General features: G+C 44.9%; 2 protein-coding genes across 13 annotated transcripts; both read left to right on the forward strand.

Moving 5' to 3' along the window:
- The first annotated feature begins 2205 nt into the window (after nucleotides 1-2205).
- ALG13 (ALG13 UDP-N-acetylglucosaminyltransferase subunit) lies at nucleotides 2206-4656 on the forward strand. Its single transcript, XM_066202448.1, has 4 exons — nucleotides 2206-2401; nucleotides 2781-2946; nucleotides 3122-3260; nucleotides 4512-4656. The coding sequence occupies exons 1-4, from the start codon at nucleotides 2321-2323 to the stop codon at nucleotides 4621-4623; spliced, it is 498 nt and encodes a 165-aa protein (XP_066058545.1). The 5' UTR covers nucleotides 2206-2320; the 3' UTR covers nucleotides 4624-4656.
- A 1260-nt stretch (nucleotides 4657-5916) lies between these two features.
- Nucleotides 5917-27615, forward strand: LOC136300212 (UDP-N-acetylglucosamine transferase subunit ALG13-like). Of its 12 annotated transcripts, none has more exons than XM_066202435.1 (23): nucleotides 5917-6501; nucleotides 6815-6898; nucleotides 7631-7681; nucleotides 8389-8435; nucleotides 9291-9363; nucleotides 10675-10756; nucleotides 11049-11277; nucleotides 11980-12055; nucleotides 12771-12879; nucleotides 14074-14138; nucleotides 15021-15121; nucleotides 15712-15839; nucleotides 16473-16761; nucleotides 17199-17361; nucleotides 19314-19446; nucleotides 19695-19730; nucleotides 19865-19920; nucleotides 20555-20617; nucleotides 20974-21145; nucleotides 22348-22470; nucleotides 25526-25566; nucleotides 26425-26608; nucleotides 26715-27615. In XM_066202435.1, exons 1-23 carry the CDS (start codon nucleotides 6361-6363, stop codon nucleotides 26978-26980), a joined length of 2712 nt encoding a protein of 903 aa, XP_066058532.1. In that variant the 5' UTR covers nucleotides 5917-6360; the 3' UTR covers nucleotides 26981-27615. The 12 variants fall into 12 exon arrangements, with proteins under 12 accessions (XP_066058532.1, XP_066058538.1, XP_066058539.1 ...); XM_066202441.1 differs by having other exon boundaries at nucleotides 20974-21034; XM_066202442.1 differs by having other exon boundaries at nucleotides 20974-21034; nucleotides 22351-22470.
- Nucleotides 27616-27626: the final 11 nt, after the last annotated feature.

Here is a 27626-nt window from a genome sequence, read left to right on the forward strand (position 1 = left end):
AGCACTCATGGGCAAAATTCTACTTCTGCCCTACACAACTTCTAATTAAAACAGCAGGTACAAATTAGCATGAAATAGAGTCGCTTAATGGATGATTTTCCCTTTTCTCTTCTGTTTAAAATCACCCTAACAAGCCTGATTCAATGTGCAAGTGCAACGTACCCTCCAGTGAAAACTCCAATACAAATTTAAGTCACTGCAATTTTACATGTGAATATTTATTCTTCTAGCCCCCTGTAGAGCACAAAGCTGGAAGTGCAAGCTGCAGAGGACACTGACTTCCAGTGACACATGACAAAAAACAACCAAAACCCCTAACATATAATTATGCTGTCCTTTACCAGGTGCTGAACCTCATCTCCAACACCTGAGAAATTTAGCATTTTCCTTTCATCTCAAGTCTACCATCTTGTCCAACAGCTGTCAGGGCCCTGAATGCACTAGTAGGTCCTAATCACCCAAACCAGTCTCAGCTGGGGCTTCCACTCACACTCTTGGACAGGGACTATATTTAACCCTGGGGTTTAAATAGAACCATAGAATGGTTTGGGTTGGCAGGAACCCTGAAATTCATCCGGTTTTAACTCTCTGCCATGGGCAGGGACACCTTCTACTATGTCAGATTACTCCAAGCCCTGTCCAATCTGGCCTTGGACACTTCCAGGGATCCAGGGGCAGCCACAGCTTCTCTGGGCACCCTGTGCCAGGGCCTGCCCACCCTCACAGGGAAGAATTCCTTCACAATGTCCAGTCTAAATCTGCCCTTTTTCATTTTAAAGCCATCCCTCTTTGTCCTGTCACTCCAGCGCCTTGTCCAAAGCCCCTCTCCAGCTCTCTTGGAGTCCCTTTAAGCACTGGAAGGGATTCTAAGGTTTCCCTGGAGCCATCTGCAGGCTGAACACCCTGAGTTCTCCCAGCCTGTCTTCCCAGGAGAGGTGTTCCAGCCCCTGATCCTCTTTGTGGCCCTCCTCTGGACCTACCTAACCGTGTCCTTCCCCTGCTGGGATGACAGAGGTGACTTGTGAGTGTCTTTTGCTGATCCTATTCCTGAAGTGCCGTTTGGGTTTCCTGGGCTGACATTGTGTCAATGTCTTTGCTGGCTGGTCACTGGACCTGTCACTGCCAGACCGTGCCCTGTCGCTGAGGTCTTTACTCGTGTTGTGGGCACCCTCAGCTCCCAGTTTCCTTTTCCTGAGGGACAACAGCAAGAGCAGGATGAGGCTGGGCAGAGCCACTAAGTCCCTTTGCATTCAGGACACCAATGTTGTTTTGTTCTACTGCATCTCCCCCCGCCCCCCCCGCCCCCCCCCGACAGTTTCTGCCGTCAGCACTACTTGCTTTAATCAAAAAATTAAAATACATTTCAGCTCATTATGCTAAGTGGAAACAACAGGGGGCTAATGAGCATTGTGAACAAGGCATCAACATGGCAATCAGAGGTATCCGCAAGACAGCTGCATCTTTCTTCGAACTCTCTATAAACACAACTGTGTACACAGTTGTGACCTCATCTGTTGAATTTAATTCAGGGAATAAATAGATTTAGATGCCTAACTTTGGTTCATCTTCGTAGTACTGTGCGTTGTGTTATGTTTACTATTAAGAAACAAAGCTGCCAGCTCGGTTTGTGCAACTGTTCAGGTCATTCTTACTCTTCAGTTAACAATACTGTGTTAACACATTTAACATTCATAATTTTGGTGCAGAAGTGTTACTCGCTCAGTAAGTGTGGGAGGGTTGTGCCAATGTCGGTCTGTATAGGGAAGGTGGCGGTGGCCCTGCTCCGGCACTGGCAATTCTGAACACACCCAGACAGGCTGTCCGCGACTCGTCCGTGTCCCCAACGCTGAAAGAACACGCGGAGGCCACAACTTTCCGAATCCCTTTACCAAATTTATTTCTTTTTTTCTACCTCTCCTCCTTGAAAGTCTAAAAACCTGAAACAGCCTTGGCTACCCCTCTAAACGCTGCCGGGCTCGTTAGAGCGGTCACCATCCCTGCTGCTGTGGCACCGTGGGGGAAAAACCCCACAGCGCCGCGGCACCTGCCCCGCCTGGGCGGAGGCAGCGGGACAAAACGGGAGGGCAAGGACCGCGAAGAGAAGCGATCGCAGGGCACAGGGAGGGACACGGAGAGATAGGGAGGGACAAGGAGAGATAGGGCGGGACAGGAGGGCCGGGCCCGGGAGGGAAGGAGGCGTTCCTGCCCGCCCCGTCCCGTCCCGTCCCTCCCCTCAGCCCGGCCGCCATTTCGGGAGCGCTGCGCGGGCGGGCGGCGCCCCCTGGCGGCCCCGCGGCCGGCCCTGCCCGTCGCGGCGGCCATGAAGTCCGTGTTCGTCACCGTGGGCACCACCAGCTTCGAGGAGCTGATCGCCGCCGCCCGCTCCCCGCCCGCGCTGCAGGTCAGCCGGCCGGGACACCGGCTCCGCTTCCGGCCCGGGCCTGCCCTGCCGGGGCTGGCGCCTGCGCGCCCCGAGCTGCCCCGCCCTCGCCGCCGCTGCGGGGGCCCGAGCGGTGCGGGGGGGGCCGCGGGGAGAAGCGCCCAGTGTTGGTGGAGGAAAGGGGCGACGGTCTGTGGCGCGGGGTGGCGGTACCCGGGAGCTGGGCCAGGCGCCGCGGTGCCCGAGCTGGGCGCAGCCCTCACTCATCCCCGCCTCATCCCCTTCATTTCACCCCCGTCTGCCCCCTCTTCTCCATCCCTCTCTTCACACCCCCCACCCGGTATCTCCGCATCTTCCCCACCCCGTTATCCCCTCCGTTCATCCCTCCCGTGCCCCGCAGGCGCTGCAGAGCCGCGGGTACCAGAAGCTGGTGCTGCAGGTGGGCCGGGGCTCGCTGCCCCAGCCGCAGCCCGGCAGCAGCTCGGCCCTGGCGGTGGAAGTGTTCCGCTTCAAGGAGTCGCTGGCTGAGGAGCTGCAGAGCGCAGACCTGGTCATCAGCCACGCAGGTACGGCCCCGGAGGTACCGGCAGGAGGTCGGTGGGGTGAAATCTCCCCGGGTCTGGGCTGGCTGGGCATGCTGAGGTCCACAGCTAGAGTTGGGTTGTTCAAGAGGCTCCCCTGTTTCAGCAGCAAGTAGGGGGGATAGTTTATCTCTCAGCATGTTTTCTGTTTCTCTCCTAGGTGCTGGTAGCTGCCTGGAGACTCTGGAGAAAGGAAAGCCACTAATAGTAGTAATAAATGACAAGCTGATGGACAACCATCAGCTTGAGCTGGCCAGACAGCTCCACAGAGATGGCTGTGTCCTCTACTGTAACTGCAGGTATGGCTGTTCCCGCTGGACAAGAACATTCAGTCCATGTGACAGCAGAACTGACAATGTAACAAGGAAATGTACATCCTTCTCTGTGATCTCCATCTGGATATTAGGTTTTCCAGAGTGAATAGACTAACACTAGGGAGTAATTTATCACACTTAACAAGCCTTTTGACCGTGGCCTCTTCTAATTTTTTTTTTTTTTTCCATTTGAGGGTACATGTGTTTAGATTAGAAGAAGAAAAACACTTTGATTCAGGGGGATTCATAAAGCAGATATTATCCGGTTAGTAACTTTAAGTACCTCTGTCTTTCAAGTACTTATTCAGGCTGCCTTTTTAACCAAACTTCCTGAATCCAGCATTCCCTCTGACAAGGAGTTTCACAGATCTACTGCCTGTCACTTCAAGAGAAAAGCCCAACCCAAACAAACAAAAACACACAAAAAAGCCCCACCCCACAAGCAAACAACACATGAAAAAAATCCCACCATCACCAAGACCCCTAGCTGCTTTTGTTTTAGAGTTCATCCTGACTCCTGTTGGGTTTATTTGTTCTCCTGGTTTTGACTGTATCTTACTGTTTTCTCTTGTGCTTGACTCCACTCTAAAAATAACAGATGAGTTTTAAACTGAAGGCAGAGAAAATGTAACTCCCATTACTTGGTCTGCATCCTGTTCCTTTGGCCTGCTAGCAGAATTTCATATGTTTCAGAAGAGCTTTCTGAACAGATCAGGCCTGGCATTCATTTCTGTTGAGCAAGTTTCTTAAACTCATTATCTTGGTGCTTCTGTCAGCTTTGGAATTTTTATTTCTTTGTGTTGGGCAGTGCCAAGCATTTGAGCCTTACTTGCAGCCTGATAATAGCAAGTAGCAGATTGATGTAGCTGTTCTTTCTGGCTCTGTGATCAGGGGAGAACTCTGCCGTGTGTTCAAATAGGATGGATTCCCTCCTATGGTTTATGGAGAAGAGCCTCAGATCTTGTTCAGTCTCCCAGCATTGCAACCACAGAAGATTAAAAAGTTTAAAAGTTGAGTTTGTCTCTGAAAGCTGATGGAAGTGTGTTCTCAGCAATGCTGCCTATGAGCCAGTGCTGGCTGGGGCCTGCTGCTCTGTGCATTCTTTTCCTTTCCATACATATCCTTAATATTTCCATGCTGAAGAATTATGGATGGATGAATAGAAAGAAAATTGTATTTAAAAAATTCCTGTGGGATGGATCTTCTTTAATTTTTGCTATTGTTCTGTTTTTACAGCACTCTCGTGGAGACGCTGCAGTCGATGAACTTGTCAGCTTTGAAACCTTTTCCTCCTGGACAGCCAGAAAAGTTTGCTTCATTCTTGGATGAAGTTTTTGGGTTGCAATAAACAAAACTGAAAAATAAAGAAGTTGGAATAAAATGTCTCATCTCCTACACTTCAGATCTGCCAGCCGGGCCAAACACTCAATCATTTAATATTAACTGATATTGAATGGCTTCCAATTAAGTGCCAAACTCATTCAGCTTTATGCTTAAAAGAGTACAATGCCAATAAGGAGGGAGTATGAACTGTCTGGTTGCATGGACAAACATATCACAAAAGCTGCACTGGGATGGTAATTGCAGCGATGAGGACAAGCTAAACTACTTCTTTACAGGCATGGCATAGGCACAGTGCTCTCTTGACAATTTTGCCAAGTACAGGTGAAAATAAATTGTCTTTGTTGATGTTCCTGTGATGATCTGCAAATGTCTTCAGCTCTTGTTTCATGTTTACAGGAGGACTGAAAAGAGAGCTTAAAAGTGAGAGATTTAAGCCTCAAAAGGACCAAAGGCATGGGGTGAATCCAGGTGAAAAAAGTCACAGGTGCAAACCTGCGGCCAAACTGCTGCCGTGGGTTTGGGTGATTTACCCAAAGAGTAAAACACAGGACAGGAATGGGCTTGGCAATACAATTGCTCCTTTTGCATGGTGTCGCCCCATCATAACCCATCCCTTTGGACTTCTGCACACACAGTGTTCCCCATTTAGATAAAACACGAAGAAGGAATTCTCTCCCGTGAGGGTGGTGAGGCCCTGGCACAGGGTGCCCAGAGCAGCTGTGACTGCCCCTGGATCCCTGGAAGTGTCCAAGACCAGGTTGGACAGGGCTTGGAGCACCTTGGGACAGTGGAAGGTGTCCCTGCCCATGGCAGAGAGTTAAAACCGGATGAATTTTAGGGTCCCTGCAAACCCAAGCCATTCTGGGATTCTTTGAGGCTGATCAGAGCTTCCCATTTGAAGTATTGAAATTGAAAATGATGTTGATGTTACATCGATTTTTTTTTTCAAGTACGTATTTTGAAAACCAAAAGGGGCTTAAGCTTTAAAATGTTCATGCATGTTCTTGGGCTTCTAATGCTCTGGACCTTTAGAAACGCATAATTGGTGCTAATTGCCCTTCCTACAATGACATTATTCGTTTGGGGGCGGGGGGAGAGTGCTTTTGTTGTGTAAAACAAGAAAATTAAATTCCTGAATTGGCCCATCTGATGTAAAGTACATTTTTAATGAGGAAATTAAATGAACACAGAGGCATTCAAATCAAGCACAAAGGGCTCCAGGTGGAATAAATCAAGCCACGCAGCTGTGCAAAGGGTCAGGTTTGCCAACACCCCAAAATTTGCCCCAAATACTCGATTAGGAGCAACTAAGATTTTTCACTCCCCTAACGATTGCTGTGGAGTTATTTCAAATCCGCTGCTAGCAACTCGCCTCCAGCCCGGGAGCGCAGAGGTTGGACTGATATTCCCGCTGGCTCTTTGCGGTCGAGAGACGAAGCTGAAGGAGCGATCTTAGCCAAGCCAGGTGCGGCCGGAGCCGCTTCCCGCACCTTGGGATGCGCACCCACGCCGGGAGCCGGGCACCCTAAAAACTGGCTTAAAACAGCCTAAAACGGGCCGGGCGGGGGCAGCTCCGGCGGGGTGCGAGGGGCCGGCGCTGAGGGCCGGCGCTGAGGGCCGGGCGCTCCCGCAGGTGGGCGCGGCGCCTCGTCAGCCGCTCCTCAAGAGCAGCGGCCGCGCGCCCGGCGCCTCGCGCCTCGCCCGCCTGTCCGCGCCCGCCTCAGCCGCCCCGGCCGGGAAGATGCACAAAGGCTCCAAGAAGTACTTCGGCCAGAAGTCCTTCAGCGAGGTGGCCATGGACGAGTACCTGGGCAGCCTGGGGCTGTACCGCAAGATGACGGCGAAGGACGCCTCCTGCCTTTTCCGAGCCGTCTCGGAGAAGGTGCGCGGCCGGCCGGGGCTGGGGGCAGCGGGGCGCCTCAGGCCGGGAGCGGGCTGGGGCTGGGCCGGGGGTGCCCCCGGAGAGCTCCGCCTGGCCGGGGGCCCGGAGCGAGGTGCCGGCAGCGGGGATGGGTGGGAATATGTGTGCGGATGGGTGCGACCGGCTCCGGCCGCTTGGGCTCCCCGCAGCCTCCGGTGTCCCCGGGTGTCCCCCAGCCTCTGCACCGCCGCCTGTGGTGGCGGCGTTAGTCTGGAGAAATTATGCCAGGCATAGATCAAACTCTTGATGTCTTCTCTTAACGTTACTGTTCCAGCTCTTTTCATCTCAGATTCATCACGCAGAAGTTAGGAAAGCTTGCGTCTCGTTTATGAGGCAGCACCAGTCTAGGTTTGAATCCGTAAGTACCGTGGGCTCTGTATGTAAGCTTGGGTACGTTAGCTGGGAATTGCTGCGGGACGGGGTCGCAGTTATTTAGCACTAAGCATTGTGAACATGATGCTCTGCCACGCTTGAAACACAGAAAAAAAAAATGACAGCGTGACTGCTTCCTTACTTTGAGTTGTAGTTGCACAGGTTTTATTTGGCTTTGGTTCTGAAGTTCCTGAAAACAAGCAAGCTGCTAAAACTTACATAGAGAGTAGGGCAAGTTGCTTGTGTAGCATACTCTCTGGAGCAGCCATTGCAGAACTTAGGTGGGAAATATGTAGGATGTTGGAGCAAGAAACGAATATTGAAAGATGGTGGGAAATCCTGGAATAATGACATCAAGTCATGGGGTTTTTGGATGGTTTAGTCTGTGGCAGTTTGTGTGAGGTACAAGTGTGTGTCCAGTGTGGGTTTGTAGGGTATTGATGTGGTTTTTGGAGGTTGTGGTTTGGCGTTTGTTTGTTTTCCCTGTAAATCACATTTACAGGAGGGACTTGAGTATTGCTTGGAATTGTGTCCTTAATTTTTTGTTTTAGGATCTCTTGGAGTTCTCATGTTGATACCCCAAGTCATTCCTATGTTCTATGTGCTTTGCCTCCTCCAAATTAACAGCTGGTAGCTGTTAAGTAGTGTTTAGGTTTAATTTTAACTTTGCTTTCTAACTGCCTAAGTTTTTATATTTATGTTCTTGTTTTGTTAAAAGTATGTGGAAGGCTCGTTTGAGAAATACCTAGAACGACTAGGAGATCCCAAGGTAAGCCTGATCTAAGACTTAAGAGATTTAAATGTGAAGAGACTAGGACAGGAAAGTGTTTAAGTAATTATTTAAAATGTGGTTGAGTTTGTTGGACTTTCTTAGATTGACCCAAATCTTTGGGAAGCAATTGCATAAATAATACTAAGAGTTTGTACTGAATAAATGTGAATAAACTGTACATGTGTAAATAATGCCAGTCTTAGTGGGGAATTTGCATGGGTGCAGAGGAACAGTCTTTGGAGGCTGGACAGTAAAAGCTCATTCATAACTGTAGTTCTTCTCTGAGAAGAAAAAACCAAAATACATGGAGTGTACCTTAAATGGAATGTCTGTCAGGCTTTACACTCCCCTTCTTCTTCCTTTACTGTTCAAACGTCTATTTCTTTAGTCTTCAACCAGTAACCTTGGTGAATGCAGCAGTTTCCGAAACAAACGTGGGTTTAAAGAAAATTTTATCTAGTGATATGTTGGAGCAACTCAGTTTTACTAATTTTTTACTAATTGTGGCCACCCTGTGTACAGACTCCTTTTACTCCACTCTCCTCCAAATCTTTATATCTCAACTTTCAGTGCATTATTGCTTTAACAGGCAAATTGAATAGGTGTTTTAATAGTACAGAATTTTAATACTACAGAAATGTGGAATGTAGTTGTTGATGTTTAGATGCCTCTGCTATCTCACATAATCTCATAATCTTGCATAGGAAAGTGCTGGCCAGCTGGAAATAAGTGCTTTATCAATGATGTACAAGTAAGTACCCCTTTCTTAAGGTTTACTTTGTTTTGCACTTGGTATGGGGGTTCTGGCCCCAGAACTTCCTTTGTGTTTGCCACTGAGGAGTGAATGTGTGAAATATGAAGAGAAATGCTTCCCTAAAAAACTTAACTGGCATATAATTGGTGCCGTCACAGCCCTTGTTCTAGTGGGGATTAGGGGCAGGGTCAGTTTCCAGAGATGTTTGTTTGTTATCTTTTTGCTGATATTAAACCTGAATGTCGAGTGTTTGCCTCTAGTGGCTGAAGACTGGAAAATGGGGAGAGCCAAAGAGCTGTGTGCAGTGGAAACACTGTGTGGTAGTTACAGCACTGAAACTCTTCATGTAGGTGTTGTTGAAAGCTCCAGAAGTGAGGATTATCTGCCCTATATGGTGTGTAAGCGCTGGTTTTTATTTCAGAGGTAACACAGAACTGTCTGGCTCTCTAGTGGTAGAAAATAGAAGCCTCCTTTTGCAGTCTCATTTTGTCCCAGTACTAAAGGGACAGCTGAAGTTTGGTAAGAATTACTGAGGTTCTAGTCCTTTCACAGGGTGCCTAAATCACTTAGACTGGATTGTCTCAGTGTCTGAGCACCTTTCTTTAAGCCTAAGTATTTGACTTGATCTGTGAGTAAATATCATGGTCTTTCACAGATAATTTTTATTATCCCCTTAAGATGGGCTTGCTCACCTGGCTGTGGCTTTATGGTAGCATTCATTTATTAGGAAAAGTGCTTTGCTTGATTTTTCTGTGAACCAACAGCTCTAAACTGCTCCCTGGAAGCTTCTTCATAACATGGCTCTACTGAAAGTGTGCTCTCGCAAGCGTTGTTTTCCCTCTGCTTACCTAGGCGGGATTTCATTGTGTACCGGTACCCCGGGAAGCCACCCACACATGCTACAGACAATGGCTTTCAAGACAAGGTCAGTAGAAGTGAGGGCAATTTCCTTCTGTTCCCCTGCCTAGTCTGTTTTCTTACTTTTCCTGAAGCTGGATGAGTTGTGCAATTTTTTTCCCTGAAAAGGGGAAGTTAATGGGAAGGGATGACTGTAATGAACTGATTGATTTTCGTGAGCTACAAACTGATCCCAGTTCAGAATGGGAGCTATTGTATCAGCTTATTTACATCAGCACTACTGCTGGGGGCCAAAGGAAGGAGCATAAAGGACAAATACGTTGTATTACCTTGCATCTGACCCCTCAAGTGCTTTCTGGAGCTGTGTAGATGTGGGTGCACAGTTGTGTAGCTACTTCAGGTGTGATGCCAGTGAAGCTGCTGCAGTGTGGATTTCAGTGTAGGCTGCTAGATTTGCCAAGGTGGCCAGTCTGCTCTGAACCTGTGCTGCTTCAGCTGTCACTGATCTGTTGATGAGCACTGCTGTCTTCATTTATGTGTGCTCCTTTCTTCATCTACACAGTTTCCTGTGTACCTTAATTTAATTCCAAAATGAGCTGAGTTTAAATCAAACAGCATGATCCAAATGCATGTTTGCCCTCCAAGGCTTTCCCACCAGAGCTCTCATTAAGTGTTGGCAGCTGTCTGTCATTACACTGTGAGTTTGGGCAGCAGCTCCTTCTGGTGTTGCTCCTCCTCACCACAAGAGGAGAGCTTGTGTTGGCAGAATCCACAGAGCACACAGAATTAAGAGTCCTGGCATCTGGGAGCTGCTTTTCTGGGAAGCATCCTTGCTGGCAGTGTGCTGACAGCTGCCTCAGGGCTTCTGCCCGTTGCAGTTGGCTGTGGTTGTGTGCCATGAAGTTTGGGAGGACATCTTTATGTGGTGTATCAATGCATGTGTTGCAGAAAGCATCTCTTCTGCTTCTTAAAAAGCAAGGTTTTAAGGGCTAGAGAAGTAAATGCTCTTCTGGTCTTTCAGGCAGAGAAGCTTGAAGTGTGCCTTTGACACTTGGGATAGTGTCTCTCAGGGTGCTACATTTAATGGGTTGTATTTATTTTACTTCATGAGCAAATGGTGGTCTTGGAAACAAGCTCCTATTTCATGTTCAATACAGCAGGATGTACAGATGGTTTTTTTTCTTTGTATGAGACAAAGTTATTTAGAGACTTTACCTAGATTTCAGTTTTGAGCTGATGCTACAGCTTTTTCATGTTTATATTGAGAATATTTACTGTTTTCTTGATGAGTTGATGTCAACTGTAGAATGAAAGGATATCAGAATTTGGGGTTATGTCATTCCAGCCTTAAAACTTCCTTTTTATTTTATTTTCCCAGATTTTACTGTGTTGTTCCGGTAACGGCCATTATGACTCTGTGTATACAAAACAATTTCAGGAAAATGCTGCCATTTGCCAGGGTAAACTTGAAATCATTTTTCTGTGGAAGAGTGTGTTTTCATATATTTAGAGATAGGGTTTGTTTCAGTTTTCAGGGGTGGGGAGAAGAGAGGTGGAAGCTCATTTATGGTACGTTTTTATGCACTGACTTATTTTTTTACCTTTTAAGTGGGTGTTGGACAAAATGACTTCCAGGAGTCCCTTATTCCCAACTGAGTTAGTTTATGATTCTGTCCGTAACTGCATTTGATGTCACTACTGCCTTGTAACAGTAGATCACATCTGAGGATCTGCCTGCCTTGAAAACTGCAGGAGTTCTTACGGATCTCACATTATCGAGCTTTGTGTTGGTTTGTTCAGCTGTATTATATGAGATCCTCTACAAAGATGTGTTTGGCATGGATGAGGAAGAATTAAGGTCTGCAGTTGAGGTGTTTCGAAGTAGATCCAAGAAGAACAGAAACAGTGGTCCTGTAGGAAGTGAGGATGCAAACTTTGATGGTCTCCATGAAAAAGAGCCCAGAAATCCATCAGAAAAGAGGTAGTATGCTGGGAAGGGGATCTGGTAAGAGGGAAGCAAAAAACCCCCAAAAACCTTGCAGAGAACAACTTTTCCAAGTTTCTATGAATTTTTATGGAATATTAACTCTTCCTGTCCTATGCTATGACACAAACACAAAGCTCAAGTATATCGTGGAAGAGAGTGTGCTTTCCTTGGAGCTGGGAAGTGCCATGTGATTAAATATCCTCTGCTGCAGGCTGTGTTATAGTTTTGTTACTCTGTAAAACGACAGCTCATTTGTAAGTAAAATTGCTCCTTATTCATTAGACCTTTTTTATTATTTTTTTAATGAGAGACCTATTAGTTTTCTAAGCCTCCAAAGCTCTGAAAGTCTTGAGAGCTGCCTCTGAATGCTTGAAGCATCACTGGTTTGATGGTACCTGGCACAGAGTGTCTTGTACTTGACAGCGCAATAATTCAATCAGTGGAATCACCTTCATCCTTGCCTAATTGAAGCAGTAGCCCTCATTAGAGGTGGGTTTTGCAACAAGCAAAGGTCAAGTTCTTAAAGCTTGGAAAAGGCTTTTCCTGCACTGCATTTCACTTTGCTGGTGTTTAAGGCAAAACGTGCCACTTGATGGCACCATGGTGCTTTTTCAGGTTGTATGAACAGCTGGTGATATTGATCCTGGCTAGAAATGGTGTGTTGTGGCTTCTGTAGTCTTACTTTCAATTTTTTAGACTGGGTGACTGGGAAGGCAACGACCCTGACAATCCACAGGAAATCAAGTTCAAACAAGGCATCGAAGAGCAAAAGGTTTGGCAGTTTGGGGAAAAATCCTTATGGTTTGCTTTTGGGGTTTTTTTTTCTTTTGTATGATGTTGCCATTCTAAGGGCTAAATTCTCTTTACCACTTTTAAAAAATGTTTTTTTGACAAGTGGGTGGCTTATTTCTTCCATCTACTTGTCTTTTGGTTTTGCCCTTGAGTTTCTCTTAAATTGGAAATGCTCTTTTCCTTTCTGAAATTTCCTAGTTCTTCTCTAGCTGATTTTTATTTCCCCCAAAAGATGGAGCTTAGCAGATGTTTCCTGATTTGCTGTTTGTTTTTCCCAGAATGTGGTTTAAATTAGTTCACTTTTGTCTTGACTGTAATATAAATCGCTTCAGAATACTTTTAGAAATTCTACAGAAGTAGAATTTTCAGATACAATAACTGGAATTCTCACCAACTTTTGAAGCTGTGGCTTCATTGGTCTGGTTTGCTTCCTTTGATTCTTTTTGAGTGCAGAACGTGCCAAGTGTTACTCTTGAGCCTCTTCTGTTCTCCAGAGTCAGTTTGCTCAGCACCTGATTGCCTGGACCTGTTTTCATACCCTTGAGTTTTAGTTTTTAGGGAAATACAGTGGAAGTAAAAACTTTGGAAAATAGCATCTGTACTTTTTTAAATGGTGCACAGATGCTGGCAGGATAGAGACTGTGCTGAGCACATGAAATGCACTTGTTAATGCTCCATTCCAATTCTGTTTTTAGCCTCCAGAAAATCCTCCAAAGATGCCTGTTCCTTATAAAGTGCTAAAAGCACTGGACTCCACCATCTATCGAAATGTGGAGTTTGATGTTTGGCTGGACAGCAGAAAAGGTATCTTTGGAAAGGGGAAAGTCAAAAAACTCTTCCTGTAGTAGGGTTAGCATTAAATTTATGAATCTGAGTCCCCTGTTTCTTCAGCTGAAATGTGAAGGACACAGGTGAAGCCAGCAGGTAGCTGTAGGTTGGAAATGTTCTTGGTTTCCTGTCTGGCATTCAAAGTACAAAATACCCAGCTTCTGCTACTGTACAGTGGTGTACAGGGTTGCTAAAGGTCTGATCTCTGCTGCTTCTGGACTATACACAGGAAATAGGAGGATTCAAAGCAGAGCACAGAACTCTGTTGCCATTCTGTTGTGTTGGAAAGCATTCAAATGTGAGGTTTTTGTTACAGCATGTGTGCAAAGACTTCTTTTTAGAGCACGATTTTGGCCCCAGAATCGTATAATAATGAAGATTTCAAATTTAGCATTGAGATCTGTCAGATGAGTTTTTCTCCTGCCTCCCAGCCCTCCTGGGCTTGAACATTTTGCAGAGATTTCATGGTTCTCATGGCTTGGGAAAGGTTGGCTGCTTTTTGTCACTCACTGTGGCTGATCTGTAAAGCAAGAAGTTACCGAGAAAGATAAGTTTTTAAGCGATACTTGATGTCTGACCCAAAGTGCTTTGCATGCTGAAGAACTCCAGCATTTCACCACGGCGTAATCAGTAATGAGGATCATTAAAATTCTTGGAACAGAGTGCAGTAACCAATTATCTGTGTAGAATACTGACGTGCAGAGAAGCCAGGCAAGGAACAGGGGTAAAAAAAGCTGAAATCTAACAGCAAGGAGACTTTAGGCAATGTTAGCTTTTCCTGATGACATTTCATGTTTGCCAAGTACCACCGGGACTCTGGCAAGATAAGAGATGTCCAACATTCTTAATTCCAGGATTTGTATTAAATGCAGGATTAGCCCTGTGCCACCACAGAAGCTGCAGTGTTGTAGTAGTGCTGCTTGCCGCATTATCTGGCTGTCAGTGGTCTCATGTGACTTAGCCTGGTTATGGTCTATTGTAAGAACATCGAAAGTTACTCCACTGTTACTGTGGGGAATGTTCGGGTATGCACAGGAAGTATTTAACTCAGTTGGCCTATAAATTGTAGTCGGGTGCTGTCATGATGTACTTGTAGGATATGTGAAGAGAGAAAAGTAGCTTAAAGGCTTTTTTTCCCCCCCTTTTATTTATTTATTCATTTATTTTTAGAGCTTCAAAAAACTGACTACATGGTGTTTGCTGGGAGACAGTACTATTTAGGAGACAAGTGTCAGGTTAGTACTCAAAGGAGACCCAGTTATGATAAATTGTTCAAGCTACTTTAAATGGACTGTGATTAAACCTTGAAGTCATTTGACTTCATAGATTTTTCTAATGCTTTTCTCATTCTCTTCCCTGTAGATGATCTTTTAAATGTAGTTTCTTTCTAAAGTCTACCTTTAAAGTTGGTAGTGTGATAGAAAAGCAGTTTGGAGATTCAGTGTAAACTAGTCATCCACATTCTCTGAGTGTAGAAGTTCCAGACAGAGCTCAAAATGCACAGGGGATGCTTTTGATGTAGTTGTCTTTAGATTTTTCACTTGGGCTAAGCAACAATTCTGGATAATCTTATCCCTCTCACCAGTGAAGTAGCAAAATATTTTTATAAAGTAAAAAGGGAAGAGCTAAAAAGAGAGGAGTAGAATTGATCTGGACAGGAGATGCTGAAAGGAAGGTCAGCTTTCTTTGTCTTCTGATGTCATTTGTAGTGAGGGCGTATTTTTTTATCACTCTTTAAGGAAGTGCTAATGATTCACAGTGACTTGTTTCTCACTGAGCAGAGCTTTCTTCTTCCTACTTTATCTTCTGTTCTCCTCAAGTTCTTAAGCAGCAGTCTTCCTTGGTACTTATCTGCTGGACACAGGGGATACAAATAAGTTAGGGAGCAGATATCTTGCCTCTCAGTTGCTCACAAGACTGATTTTGTTTCTTTTTATCCTCCCTGAAGTTAGTACAGTGCTCTTTATTTTGGTTGCAGTTTTGAAGAAGTATTTGAGACTCCTGGGCCAGCTCAGTAACATGGGACTGGGTAGGAGCAGCCTTTGCTATTAGTGGTTTGTGGACAATATTCTGATGCAGTTTGGGGTTTTTTAGAGCTTCCCTTGCTCCCTCTCCAGGTGTGTCTGGAACCGGGAGAGAAGTATTACAATGCTCATATCCAGGAAGTTGGACAGGATAGCAACACATTGACTGTATTTGTGGAGGAGCTGGCAGAAAAGTAAGCAACCTGGTGATGACTTCAAGTTTAAACTCTTTCTGGTTGAAGGGTTTGTTTTTCCTCTTGGATTTCTAATGACCAAAATGATTATTGTAATGCTTTTTGTGAAGTTTTCCTTCACTGGAATGTAAAAGTGATCTTTGCAGTTTGGGCTGAATTCACAGAGAGCAAATTGCCCTCTGCTGCTGGGTTTCTCTGGAGTTTTTATGTTGTACCCAAGCAACGAAATAATTGGCACTTCTGGTGAATCTAATCACTTTCCCTCTTGCTGTTCAATCACTCACCCTCCTCCAAAGCTGGGATTGACAACATCCTGCAAAAATTCTGTGTTGTCCCCTGCTTTTAGGGGTACCTCTGGAGGCACACAAATGCAGGTAGGGGAGAGAGACTTGACCCAGGAAATAAAGAGTGTTTAAAGCCTAGCTTGTCTTTTCTAATTAAACAAGCAGCAGTAATCCGTGCTTGGTGCCAGAGAAAACAGAGTATTTATTTTCACAAACTATTTTCCTCTGTCTTGGTGTTGCTTCAGCTTATGTTGTTGTGCAGAATGTATCCCTGGGGCGCTGCTAACGTGGGTGTCCTTCCTGCAGGCACACAGTTCCTTTGGCAAACTTAAAGCCAGTGACACAAGTGGCTCCTGTCCTTGCTTGGAACATGGCTCACAACAGAAGAGGAGGAGCTTATCAGAAAGTAACAGGTGGACACTTCTCAGGAATAGGTTTGTACAAGGCTTCCAGAAGCTTTCCCCCCCTGGGGAAGTACGGGAGGTTACAGTTGTAACTGTAGCAGTCTTCGGATATTGGAAGCAACTTAATTTACCCTCTGATTTAAAACTTGGCCACTGCGGGGGTTTGATTGAAAGTTATCTTTCAGACAGTGATGAATTTGCCTTTGCAGAAGAGCAAATCCATTGATACACAAAGCAAATTTGGTATTGCTCAAAATTGCCCAGAACAAATTTGCCACTTGAGAACCATCTAAAAGACATGTCAGTGAACTAGAGTACTTGTCTGATCTGGCATTAGCAGAGATGCACAGAGGGACCAGGGCTTCCCCAGCCACTTAAATATGGGTTCAGTTTAATTTGGAGGAGGCGTTATGAGGGTTTTTTATGTCCATAAATAAATGCAGCCTGCATAGAGAAATTTTAACACTGAGTACTGGTTGGATCAGCTGAAGCTGGGAAGGTACTCGCATGTCAGATCTTGTGTCCTCATCATGTAGAATTCCTGCTTGATCCTTTTAAAGAAGGGTCTGTGGTTTCCATATTTACAATGGCCTTTTTCTGGAATAGGCCACAGGCTTTATTTTCTATGGGTTCAAATACTAATTCTTCTCTTTATCATTTGAGACCAAAACTCAGGTTTAAGGTGTAAACCTTTTCTGTCCTCAATGGAAACAGCAGAAATGGACATGAAAACACGGAAGAGGATGCTTAAGAAGGTCCGTGGGAAGGAAGTGTTCATGGCTGTGGCTTACAGCAGGGGACAGCCAGTGCTGCCACCCCGGCTGCAGCATGGGGCTCCCTCAGGGCGCTTCCCTCCCATCCACTGCTCCCAGGGAGGGGCAGCCATGGCCCCCTACAAACCCTGTCACCAGCAGAATCCTCCCAGGCACCACCGTGAGCCCGGCGTGCCCAGGTAGGAAGCTTTGAAAACCTGAGCTGGCCACTTGTTTTCTGTTCACTCCTCCTGCAGACTGGTTCGGAGAGGGTTTGTGCTGAGAGGCACTTCCGGTAGTTGCACCTTTTCCCCTTTAAACTCGGGGGGTCTGCCTGATTTATAGATAGATACAACATGCTTGGCCCTCAAATAGCATTTTACCCCAGCCCAGGGAAGAGAGGCTGTCAGAGCTAGGACAACTTGTCCTGCAGGTGAGTGACAGCAAAACCTCTTCCACTAAATATTGCTCTACCAGGCACTGGGGAGGCTGGTGGGGCATGAATTGCCTGTTTGCAGCAGAGTGTGAAAGAGCAGGTTTCTTGTGGCTCTGCAGAAAGAACTGAGCTAAAACTGAGCAGGCAAACAGGTGAAAGTGCAGGTGGTGGTGACTCCTCATCCCTCTCTTATTCCCTGAGCTCGTTTGGCCGGCGCCCGCTGCCTTGTGTGAGCAAGGAGTACAGCTTTGTGCCAGGGGCTGCAGAGGAGCCCCAGGGGCCAGAAGAGACTGTCATCTTCTGTGAAATCAAAGGAGATGATGACACCGCTTTTTCTACGCTGCCTGTGAGTTATGAGCAAAGGGTAAGCTGAAGCCTCTCAGAGAGAGAGGAGGAGAGGGAGACTAAACGCGCAGTGATTGTTTACCTAAATATACAGCAGCTTTTTTTGGTTTTCTTGGAGTAAGGTTTAGCAGTAAATGTGACAATGGAAGACTGAAATTAGTCTAGTTCCTGTAAAACCTGCTTGAAACCTCAGTTTTTCTAGATTCTCTCTTTCTTTGTATCCTCAGTAGCACCACTTGGTTTGCTTTTAAGCGTATTTTAAGCATATTTTCATAAATGTTTCATGTTTCTCCTTTCTATTGCAGTTTGAAAACAAAATCTTTTCCTCCTGTGCATGTCTGTCTAGCTCTAAATATTGTGGGAGAAAGCTTTTCACTTGTTTGCCACACTATAATTTGTTGTTTGGGTAGCAAGATTCAGAAACTGGATATTGATAGCCTGGATTTTTTTTGTATGAATACGTAGTTGTGATGTTTTGGATTAACATGTTCTTCTGACAGAGTTTCTTCGGCTACAGAAACAGGAAAAGATTACAAACCTAGCCTTTTCTTAAAGCAGTCTCTTTGTTGAGTTGTAGATAAAGTGGCAATGTATTCCTAAAGTTTAAAATCCTTTTTTTTTTTCCATGTATAGTCTAAACCTAGTCCAAGCTAAAAAAAAAAACCCCTATTTATACATAGGTATCTGAATAGGAGAACAGACTAAAAAAAAAAAAACAAACTGCAAAACGTGGTATGTTTGAATTTTTTTGCTGTGTTGAAGCAGTGAACTTAACTAGACTTGGACTTGTATTTAAATGAGGCAGAGAGAGTATACTTAGGGCTGTTTCAGCACCAGTCATTTTTTCTTTGCTCTGATGTACTAGATCTGTAATCTTTGCTCTGATTTTTCCTCCAAGAGTGCCAAGGAATAATGATACATTATCCTGCAATCTTTTTTCCAACGTGAAATCAATACAGCTCAGTGGTTTTTTCTCCCCCTTTGCTAGACTTGCCTGCAGCTCCTAATGAATAGGTTTTCATGTTCATTCAGTGACTTTATTGTCAATGCCAAAGCTTTTTCTCTGTCTCTTCCTTGTCTTGTTTAGTAAAGGAATGTGACATTTCCTGGGGAAAGATGCATCTCACAGAGGACTCTGCCATGCTGCTAGAGGCCTGGTGGGAGAATCTTCTGCCTTATCACCTCTGCTTCAACCTTGGAAATCTTTCAAGCCTCTCTGAGCACTTTATCCATCTCCTAGTCGCCAGTGTCTTCTGAGGAGAGTTTTGGGTGTCACCTTAGCCATCACAAAAGACTGAATCAACTTCTTCTACTCCAGCATCTCAGTCCTATATTCCTCCTTCAGAGAACTGATCTTTTAAATTGGGGTGCAGCTAAAGACTGATTTCAGTGCAGCAACAAAGGGCATGTAAAACATTGAGGGGGTGCTGTGGGCAGCCTTGGGGCATGCTTCTCTCTGAAATAGGGTTGCTTGTGTGGGTCAGCCTAGTGTAGACACTGCTGTCTATGCCAGCAGCCAGCTTTTGGTTCTACCAGTTGTGACTCAAGATGATCTTTCTCCTTGATGATCAGTGTTTTGATGAACTGATCTGCTGCTGGTGTGGGGGGAATGCTCTGGAATGAGGAATGCACTAATACATGTCTGGGGTAGCAGCCTTGTCTGGGGTCTGCTCCTTTCTTTGCAGCTTTATTAGGGCTTGGGATAAAGCTGGATGAGTTCTGGGAGGGAGCTGCTTGGCTGCGTGGCATAGGACAATGGTAAAGCTTCTAAATTGCCTTAATTATGCAAGGCAGAACAGAAGGAAAAGGAAAGAAATATTTATTGCATTGGAATGGACACACAGATGATGCTTCTAGTAAGCTTTGGTTGCAGCAGTCTGGGTCTGCCTGCCTGTTTCTGTGTGTCCATCTATTGAGCATGGAAAGGTTCTGAATTATTTCTGAATGTGGGCTTCTGACTTTGCTTTGCAGAGCCACAGTAGCCCTTCTCCCTTTGTCCATGGTCCAGGGGCATTTTGGGTAGCAAGGAGAAGTCCAAGCTCTGTTCCATCTAGCAAGCAGACCCTGAGTGCCTTAGAGGAGGAGGAAGAAGGAAGTGAAAGTGGTGAGTTCCAAAAGGATTGATAGGCGAAAAAAGAAAAAAAAGAAGAGCTTGTTAATGTGCTTTTCATTGTCAAAAGTAGGTTCCTTACATCTCCTAAAGGAGACAAAGTGAGATGATACTGGAAGCAGGTTATTAATGGATGCACTGACATGTAATTGCAGTAACTCCAGCTTTAAGCTTTTTTTGCCCCCCCTCCTTTTTTTTTTTTCCCCTCTGAATCAAAACTTCTTGTTCTCTCTTCCTTGTAGGGAGATTTCATGAAGAATATATTTATGTGCCTCCAGGTGAGTAAAAGTTTAGGCTTTACTGATAGAATATTTGGTGAATGTAATACACTCAAATTGTGGCCTTTTTGTAAGTTTGTGAAGGATTAGATTTAATGCAGCTCTTTTCAATTAATTTTGCCTATGTCCTCCAGATCCCAGCTGTGAAAATACCACAGTGTTTACTTCAGCAGAACCTACAGCAAACTTGGTAAGTTTTATTCACAGACTGTTCAAAGATTGAGATCTTTGAGGTGTGTGGCATTCATGGAAACTGTCCTTGGATGCATAGTAGGCCAGAGACTTCATAAAATAGATTAAATCAACATTCCTTTATATTTTCACCATCCTTTTCCTCCCTGAATAGTGAGGTTTTTATCTGAGTCTGCAAGTACAGTCTGAATTGCACTGGATACATTAATGATTTTCCACCTTTTCCTCTGCAAAGATAGAGTGTGTATTTGAGTGCTGTTTACTTTTCTTTCTCTGCTCCAGACAGCACTTGCTTTTATCAGGCCACCCTTCAGGTTATAGTCCAGTTAATGTTAGTCCTCTTCTGCGGGACTGGAGAGATCTTATCTTATCTGTGGTAGAATTTATCTAGGAATTTCTAATTTTTTTTTTTTATTTGAAATTAAATCTTTAGTCACTTGCTGCTCCACAGTACATGTGAAAGCAGTCCTGAGCATGTCAGAATAAAACTGTGTTTAGCTGAGCTACAAAAGACACTCCGGGCGTATAGTCCATGAATTTAAAAATTAAAAAAAGGGGGGTGGTGTGTGTGCCTTGTGGCTCCTTTGCCACTGAAATAAATGAACCAATGCTTTGCTTTGGAATCCCTTCAGGAAGAAGGGGCAGTCTCGGTGTCACCTCAAGATGAAGTGGCTTCCTACAGCTATCCCCAGAAGGTAGTGTCTGGCACTCTGAGCTGTATCTCACACTTCACTGTGGTGGCCCTGCAGAGAGGTGACCACTCTGCTTGGACTGTGGCACTTTGTGGGGACCCCTCACAGCCTCTGGCAGCAGAGAACGCAATTCCCTGCAAATACAGGCAAAACAGACAATGCCTTGCAGGTGTCTGCAACTCTAAACCGGTATTTTCAAGCCAATTTTTAGGGAGTTTGGATAGTTAGTGCCTTTACAGCTAGGATTTACAAGATGGGTTTGTGTGAAGTGAGAATTTGTGAAGTACGTGGTATTTTCATAGTCTTTGTCAAAGCCAGTTGCAGAGGCAGACTGTCGAATACTCTTGACTCTTTTCCAGGTGTTGGTGAACTCTGCAACAGTTTCCACCTCCACAGATGTTTACACTGCTCCAGCTACAGGTCTCTCTTCAAATTCTGCTGCCTCCACTCCAGCCAGTGTCATAACAGCAGCTCCCCCACAAACAGCAGTTCAGCCTGTCATAGTATCTCCCTTTTCTGTGGGGAGGCCAGGTAGAGTGTACAGACTGCAGCTGTGGACTTGGATTTCCAAGTTTTCAGTTACATGTTCCCCTCCCTTCCTCCCCCCATCCAAAACAAGTGTTAAAAGGCATAAGAAAAGAAAGGTGTCACGTCCTTTGGTTTAAAATTACGAAGTTGTAACTTGGCTGCTGACTTCTCATTTTGAAGGGGCTGTTGCCCCTGAATTTTTATGGGAATTGGAGGTCTCTGCTTTGGGTTCCCCCCTTACCACCTTTAATGATTAATGCCAAATGTTTGCTAGAAAATTCTTTTCAGAAGGCAGAGTTCAGTGCAGCTCCTGTTTCTTACAGCTAATTTCCCTCTTGAGTTGAGGTATCAGGCCTCTAGAACACTCTCACTTCCAGGAGTCACTGTCTGGGGTGTTTCAGGGTCCAGTTCATTTTTGTGACCCTTAGTTTCTTCTGTGCAGGGAGATCAGGTTTGTGGGTAGTCACAGGGTGCATCCTCCACCTTAGGTGCTGTACCTGCTTTGCTCTTGGAAAATGGCAGTTACGTAACAATTCTGTTTTCCTTCTTGCAAAGAGCACTTCTCCTGTCTTCTGTAACTTTCCATTTAGCATCGAAAAAATCTCCACCTTCCATTCTTCTCAGTTCTGTCTCACTTTTCTTATCTCTTTTTTTTTTTTCTACTCTGCATGAGAGTTTAGTCAGCACGGTTCTCAAGGCTGTCTGCTCACTGGTGCCAACCTGCTGCTGTGGTAGAGGTGTGGGCCACCTAAATGAATATTTAACACTTGTCTATCCAGAAGATTTTTGTCCTGATTTGTCTCAGACCTTTCTTTGTTCTTGTGGGTTTACTGTCACACTTTTGAGGACTTGAAATGATTAGTCTGTTCTCTGTTGTTCTTACATAACTCTCTGTACTAGAAGTCTGGCCTGCCTTCTAATATGAAGAAATTATTGAAAAAGACCTTTTCCCTTTAACTGGGGTATACAGCTTGCAGATAAAGTGCAGTTAAGGCTTGAGAGATTGAACCTTCCCATCTAGTTTTTAAATTTTCTTCCGGACACCTTTCCAAGTGATTGCTGAAAGGAATTTTGTTAGAGCCTGTATTTAGGGGCACTGAGGTGTCAAAGTACATACTGAATTGTGTTACTTAACACCTTACTCGTTTGACATACCATGGCAAAGTTGACTTTTTGGCTGACATTTGTTTCCTTTCCCGTTGCAGCAGTTTCTTCGGTGCCATTCCCAATTTATTCAACTCCTCTTCCTCCAGTGAGTGAGGTGGGAGAAGCCAGTGCTGTTCTTCCAGCTTACTCTTGTGATCCCAGTGGCAGTGATCTGCCTCGAGGTAATGACGGTGTTTTGTTTTTTAACTCCTGCTGCTCTCCAGCACACTTCTGACTTGTGTTCTCCTTGGAAGCTTAGCAGAACACCAAGTGAGAACACATAGTGAGAAGAAATGATTCTCTGTAACTCACAGGGAGTGAGAAATAGTATTACAGATACTTATGCTGAAGTTTCATTCCCAGTTTTGAACAGAAAGTTTGTCTGACTCAAATATGTGATTATTGCAGCTCTAGACAGCACCTTAAATAAAGCCCAGGGAGAGTGTGCTTGGCTTATATCATACTTGTTTGTGGCAGAATAATCACTTTTCTGATAAGTGGTTAAAATAAGAATTGTGTATTTATAAGCTGTGCTGTTGCACAGTTCTGTGGGGTATTTTGTTTGTTTTCCTTTATGGCTCCAAGCTGTAGTTCTGTTGTATTACAAAGCAGGGCTGAAGTGTTGGGGTAGTTGTTCCTTGGGTGTGTAGCTTTGTCACACACGCTGCCATCAGCTGGGACAGTGTGTAAGGTCCATGTCAGCTGTTCAGCAGTGAGAGTGCAGAGACCAAGCCTGCTGCTCTCCCAGGGCTGCTGCCATGCTCTGCAGTTACTCCGCTGTCTCACTGTGCCCTCAAATCCAAGGTTTGTTAATCTTGGCTGTTCCGTTTCCCCTTCCCTGCTGTGGTACCATCACTGATCCCATCCACACATCAGAGTTGTGCTTTCCAGCTTTAGCTGAATGCCCTTAACTGAGGCTTTCCCCACCTGGGAGAATGGGGTGTTAAGTGTGCTGACGAGAATCTGGAGTGGATGTGGATTAATAACCTCTCCAGACCCTGCCTGGAGCTCTTCAGCTGAGACAGTCCACATCGTATTGGCCCTGTGCTTCTTGGCACAGACTGTAGTAATTTTAAAGATTATTAGTTAATAATATTACATGTAGCATTTATGTTACACTGCTGCAGTACAATCTGTATGGCCTTGAAGTTAAGAAGCCCAGCAGGTTTGGAGTAGGGCAGGGTGAAGTATGTGGGTGTGCTTGACCTGGAGTTGTGTGTGCTTTGCTAAAGACACCAGCCTGGTATAGATGGGGAGCAGGAGTTGCCAACAGACTGAAGTCCTGCACCTGGGAGGAAATCCTGCTGTGGGCTCTAGCATTACTTACACCTGCATTTATTCCAGTTCTCATAGCATCTTGTATCTTGTTTTAATGGCATTTAGGACTTGTCAAATGTGTTCATCAACACAGTGACTTCAGGTGTCCTGACCTTGCCTGGTGCCCTGTATTTGAAGGAGCTGTTGATAAAAGCCTGCTTGAAATGACTGTGTTCCAGAAACAATGTGTTCGGTACTGGCCAGAGCTTCCCATCAGCACAGTAAAAACTCTGTCAGGAGATGAGATTTTTTTATCAGGCATCAATGTGGTCTTTATATTTTCATGTCAGGATGGGCAACTTTTTTTGGCTTAGGTGTTGCTTCATAAGGTTGTCATGTTTTACTGAAGATGAACTTGATTTCCAGACATCTAAAAGAGGAATACAAACAAAAACTGCTCTCCTACTGTACTGACTTCTGTTCCATCACTCCACAGATGTCAGTATTTCCAGTGTCAGTTTGTCACTTCAGTCTCCCAGCAATTCCTTTGTACTGTTATTGCTGCTATGGAAGCAGCTGTTTCATTCAGCTCTTATGCTTGCTTTGCATAGATTTGCATAAACAATTGAAGAACAAAATTGGGTTTTTAACAAAACACCGAAATTTTCTGGATGTAATTTCAGCTATATACTGAAAAGTTCCTATTTGTGTAAGTCTTTGGAGTATTTTTACTGTTTTGTCTGTGGTCAGTGTTACAGCCAGACCACCAACACTTCCAGAACTAAGGATATGTGTGCATTTCCTGAAACAGCTGCATGGATTGTTGCCCTGATAGATGGGGCTGAACAGTAAAAGAATTGAGAATTGGCAGCAGTGACAAAGGAACAAATCCTCGTGCATTTTAAAATTGTGGTTTGCTTTGCTGATGCTTTTGCCTTCCTGCAGCAAACAGCAACACAAAATGCCACAGAGAGCAGGGCTGGGGAAGTGTGGCAGATGGGGCAGGGAAGCCAAGGAGCCAAGGCCTGCTCTGGGGCAGGGTGGGTATTTGTGGAGATGGAATGTGGTCACTCTGTAGGTGTTGCTGAGTTTAATCCCTCTGTGGCTCCTTTTGAGTTGTCTCCCTGCTTTCCCTTGGCTTTAGTACAGCTGGGAGCTCAAAGTCTTTGTTGTGGAATAGGTCACTTACTCTTCCTGAGCCTTCAAAGCAAATCTCTATTGGAATCTAAGAAATCAATTTTTTCTCATGCACAGTCCCAGAACTCTCTCATGGGATTAAACACTTACCCTCTTTTTTTTCCCTGTCCTTTCAGTGGGTAAGCTTTAAAGGTTTAAAGCTGCTTCACGGTTTCTGGACAGTTGGAAATGTGTTTCCAAGTTCAAAACCCTGTTGCTTTTGGAGAGCGGTTTCAAAGTCCCTTCACACACCTGGGACTGTTTCTCAGCATATCATTTACTTGGCTGGGGACAAATGGTTCAGTACAGGGAAGACAGAAGTAAAAGACTCTGTACCCTTATGAGGAAGGAATATATTCCTTATTCCTGCCTCCACTGAGCTTAATGTAACAGCTGGGGACCCCAAGGTTTGGTGAGAAGGTCTTAGGATTGCTCTGTGTTAAGTCCTAGTTGCTTAGACAGTGGAGGCTTGTAAAAAAACCGAGTTATCACTTGAGTAATCAAGATGAATGAACCAAAATTAAAGCTGGTGTAGTCATTGAATTAAATAATTAATTGGTCAGACAAATGCTCTGCCATTGCACAGACATCTGACTGGATTTAGTTAAAAAGATGAACATAAATAGTTGTTAAAGTAGTTTTAAGATACATTCTTTACCCTTGAAATTTTAAAGAAAAGGTTGTGCTGAAATACTGGTACTCATTTAGTAAGAATAACTTCAAATAAAATGTTCTTAATGTAAGTTGCTTTTGCTTCTTGGTTTATATTCCTCTGCTCTTCAATGTTCTGTCCTTTAATTTCAGATACAAAGATCTTGCGGTATTATTTTAATATGGGACTGCAAGTAAGTGCTTTTTGAATGAGTATAGCAAATCGCCTGCAAAAACTGCTGGGTTTCCTGACAAATGTACTGATGTTTTCAAAACTTTCAAGTGTCCTAAATGTGCATTCTGTGCACTGGACTATTAACACGGACGGACTTTCTTGGTGGAGATGGCTCAGGAAGGAAAGTTCTACCTCAAAATGCAAAGTACTCCATATTAATTGTTCTACTGTGGGTTGTGGTTTTTTGGTTTTACTTTTGGTTTTTTGCTGTTTTGGGGTTTTTTTTAATATTTTGAGGCTGGATAAATATTCTTTCTATGAAGAAAGGGGAAGAACCTGAACCAATGTTAAGAGAATTTGTGCACTCAAATTTGTGCACCTTAAGCAGCCAGGAAACAAACATCAAAGACCACTTAGAGAGGTGTGGGTGGGGTCTCCTAGGACTCGTGCAGCTGAGCTCAGACTGGTTAGCAGCATTTCTGTGTTGTGGAAATTTGCTCTGCTGAAGCATTCTCTGTAGCAGTGGTCAAGTGCAGTGTCAGTGCTGCTGCTCAGGGAAGTAAAAACAGCAACATGAACTCCTTCAGCTGAAGAAATGGGAAAAATCTCTGAATGTGACAAAGTTAATAAGTGGGAACCTCCTTTCTCTGTAAAAGCTTTTGACACAACAGCAGTGTGGCTCTTGCTGCAGGTATTGCAGGATCTTTCCTGGTAGGCTGTGTTGGTTTGATGGGGTTTTTTTGCCTTTTTTTATGTCTTAAAGGGCTAGGGAGGAAAAAGCTTCCCTTTTTCCTACCTTTAGATCTGAAAGTAGCTGGAGGAGGGCTGGAGAGTGTGTGGCTGTATGCATGACCATGTGTTTCCCTTTTCCTGCAAGTACTGCCATCAGAGCTGCTGGCCCTCCATGATGTACATGCAGCCAGTGCTGCCTCCATCTCCAGTGGAAATTTACCCAGCCTATGCTGAGCCAGCTCCTGTCCTGGACCAGGCAGTGCCTCAGCTCTTCCCTGATGCTGGGCAAGCTGAAGTCCACCAAGTTCCCTTGGAGGCATCAGGAAATGGTTTGTATTTGAGTAATGCTGCGTTCAGGCTCCTGAAAGCCTATGTAAAAAGGCCATCAGTGTGGCTGGAGTGTGTGAATGTGCTTTTTGTTCCTTTTTTTTAAAGGTAACTTCCAAAGCACAGAGCCTCCAGCCCTGTCCTATGGGCCAGTGTACTACCCCGTGGTGTCAGACCCCTTCAGCCAGCAGCCCCTGCCTGGCTTTGACTCTGTGGTTCCTGCCTACCGCTACATTGGCACCTGGCACCCAGTAAATCCTCCCCATGGGAATTCTCCACCTGTGGCCAAGGCTGGGAGCTCAGCAGCACCACCCCAGGTCGGCTACATGGCCTCCCCCAACCCTGCACCTCCTGATGCACCTCAGGGAATGTAAATCTGGGAGCTGGAGGCTCCTCCTCGGGTTCTCTTTGCCAGCTCTTGTTAATACTGTTTTGTAAATGTTACCCTCTCTCTGAGAGTCGAGTCAGTTGATCAAACTGTGTTCAAGTTTCATGTTTCTCTTTAGGTTTATGCTACTGATAAGATGACAAGGTGTTGCTTTAGTTGGTTAGGAAAGCATAAGAGGAAAGTACTGTAGTGCAGAGAAGAGCTTGGATGGGAGTAGAGGGAGTATGTGAAAAAACGTGCTGTGGCTAAAGGCATGTTGTGTGTGTCTGAGGGCTTGCACTGAAGCGCCTGGTTCTTGCTGCAGCACTGAATCAGGCTGCCATCACAACTCAGGTAAACACGGGGCACAGGGTCACTGGAGGGGGATAATAATGTTTCAAATAAGTTGACTTTCTCAGATTTTGCAAAACAAAGCTGCTTCGTCTCTAGTGGTCACATTTGTCATAGCTGTGTTTCTTCTGTCTGACTTCATAGTGCATAGGTTTTGTGCCTGTGGAAAGTGTAAGAACAATGTTTTGATCTGTTGTATATTGCTGTATATTTGTAAGATTTGTTTTGTGAAAGCTGTTGCACATACGGTGGTGGCCATGGTGGTTAATTTGCACAAAATAAAAGCATTTAAACACATGAAA

The sequence above is a fragment of the Chamaea fasciata genome, unplaced genomic scaffold, assembly GCF_029207755.1.
Source record: "Chamaea fasciata isolate MVZ Bird 193981 ecotype frontalis unplaced genomic scaffold, bChaFas1.0.hap1 SCAF_22, whole genome shotgun sequence".
Classification (NCBI taxonomy): Eukaryota; Metazoa; Chordata; class Aves; order Passeriformes; family Sylviidae; genus Chamaea; species Chamaea fasciata.

Bases quoted from the DNA above. Each gene is read 5' to 3' on its own strand.
- LOC136300212 (XM_066202435.1), top strand. From the start codon at position 6,361: ATGCACAAAGGCTCCAAGAAGTACTTCGGCCAGAAGTCCTTCAGCGAG. The intron at 6,899-7,630 runs GTAAGTACCGTG...TTTTGTTAAAAG, and splicing joins ACCAGTCTAGGTTTGAATCC to TATGTGGAAGGCTCGTTTGA. The intron at 19,731-19,864 runs GTGAGTAAAAGT...TATGTCCTCCAG, and splicing joins ATATATTTATGTGCCTCCAG to ATCCCAGCTGTGAAAATACC.
- ALG13 (XM_066202448.1), top strand. From the start codon at position 2,321: ATGAAGTCCGTGTTCGTCACCGTGGGCACCACCAGCTTCGAGGAGCTG. The intron at 2,402-2,780 runs GTCAGCCGGCCG...CGTGCCCCGCAG, and splicing joins GCTCCCCGCCCGCGCTGCAG to GCGCTGCAGAGCCGCGGGTA. The intron at 2,947-3,121 runs GTACGGCCCCGG...TTTCTCTCCTAG, and splicing joins CCTGGTCATCAGCCACGCAG to GTGCTGGTAGCTGCCTGGAG.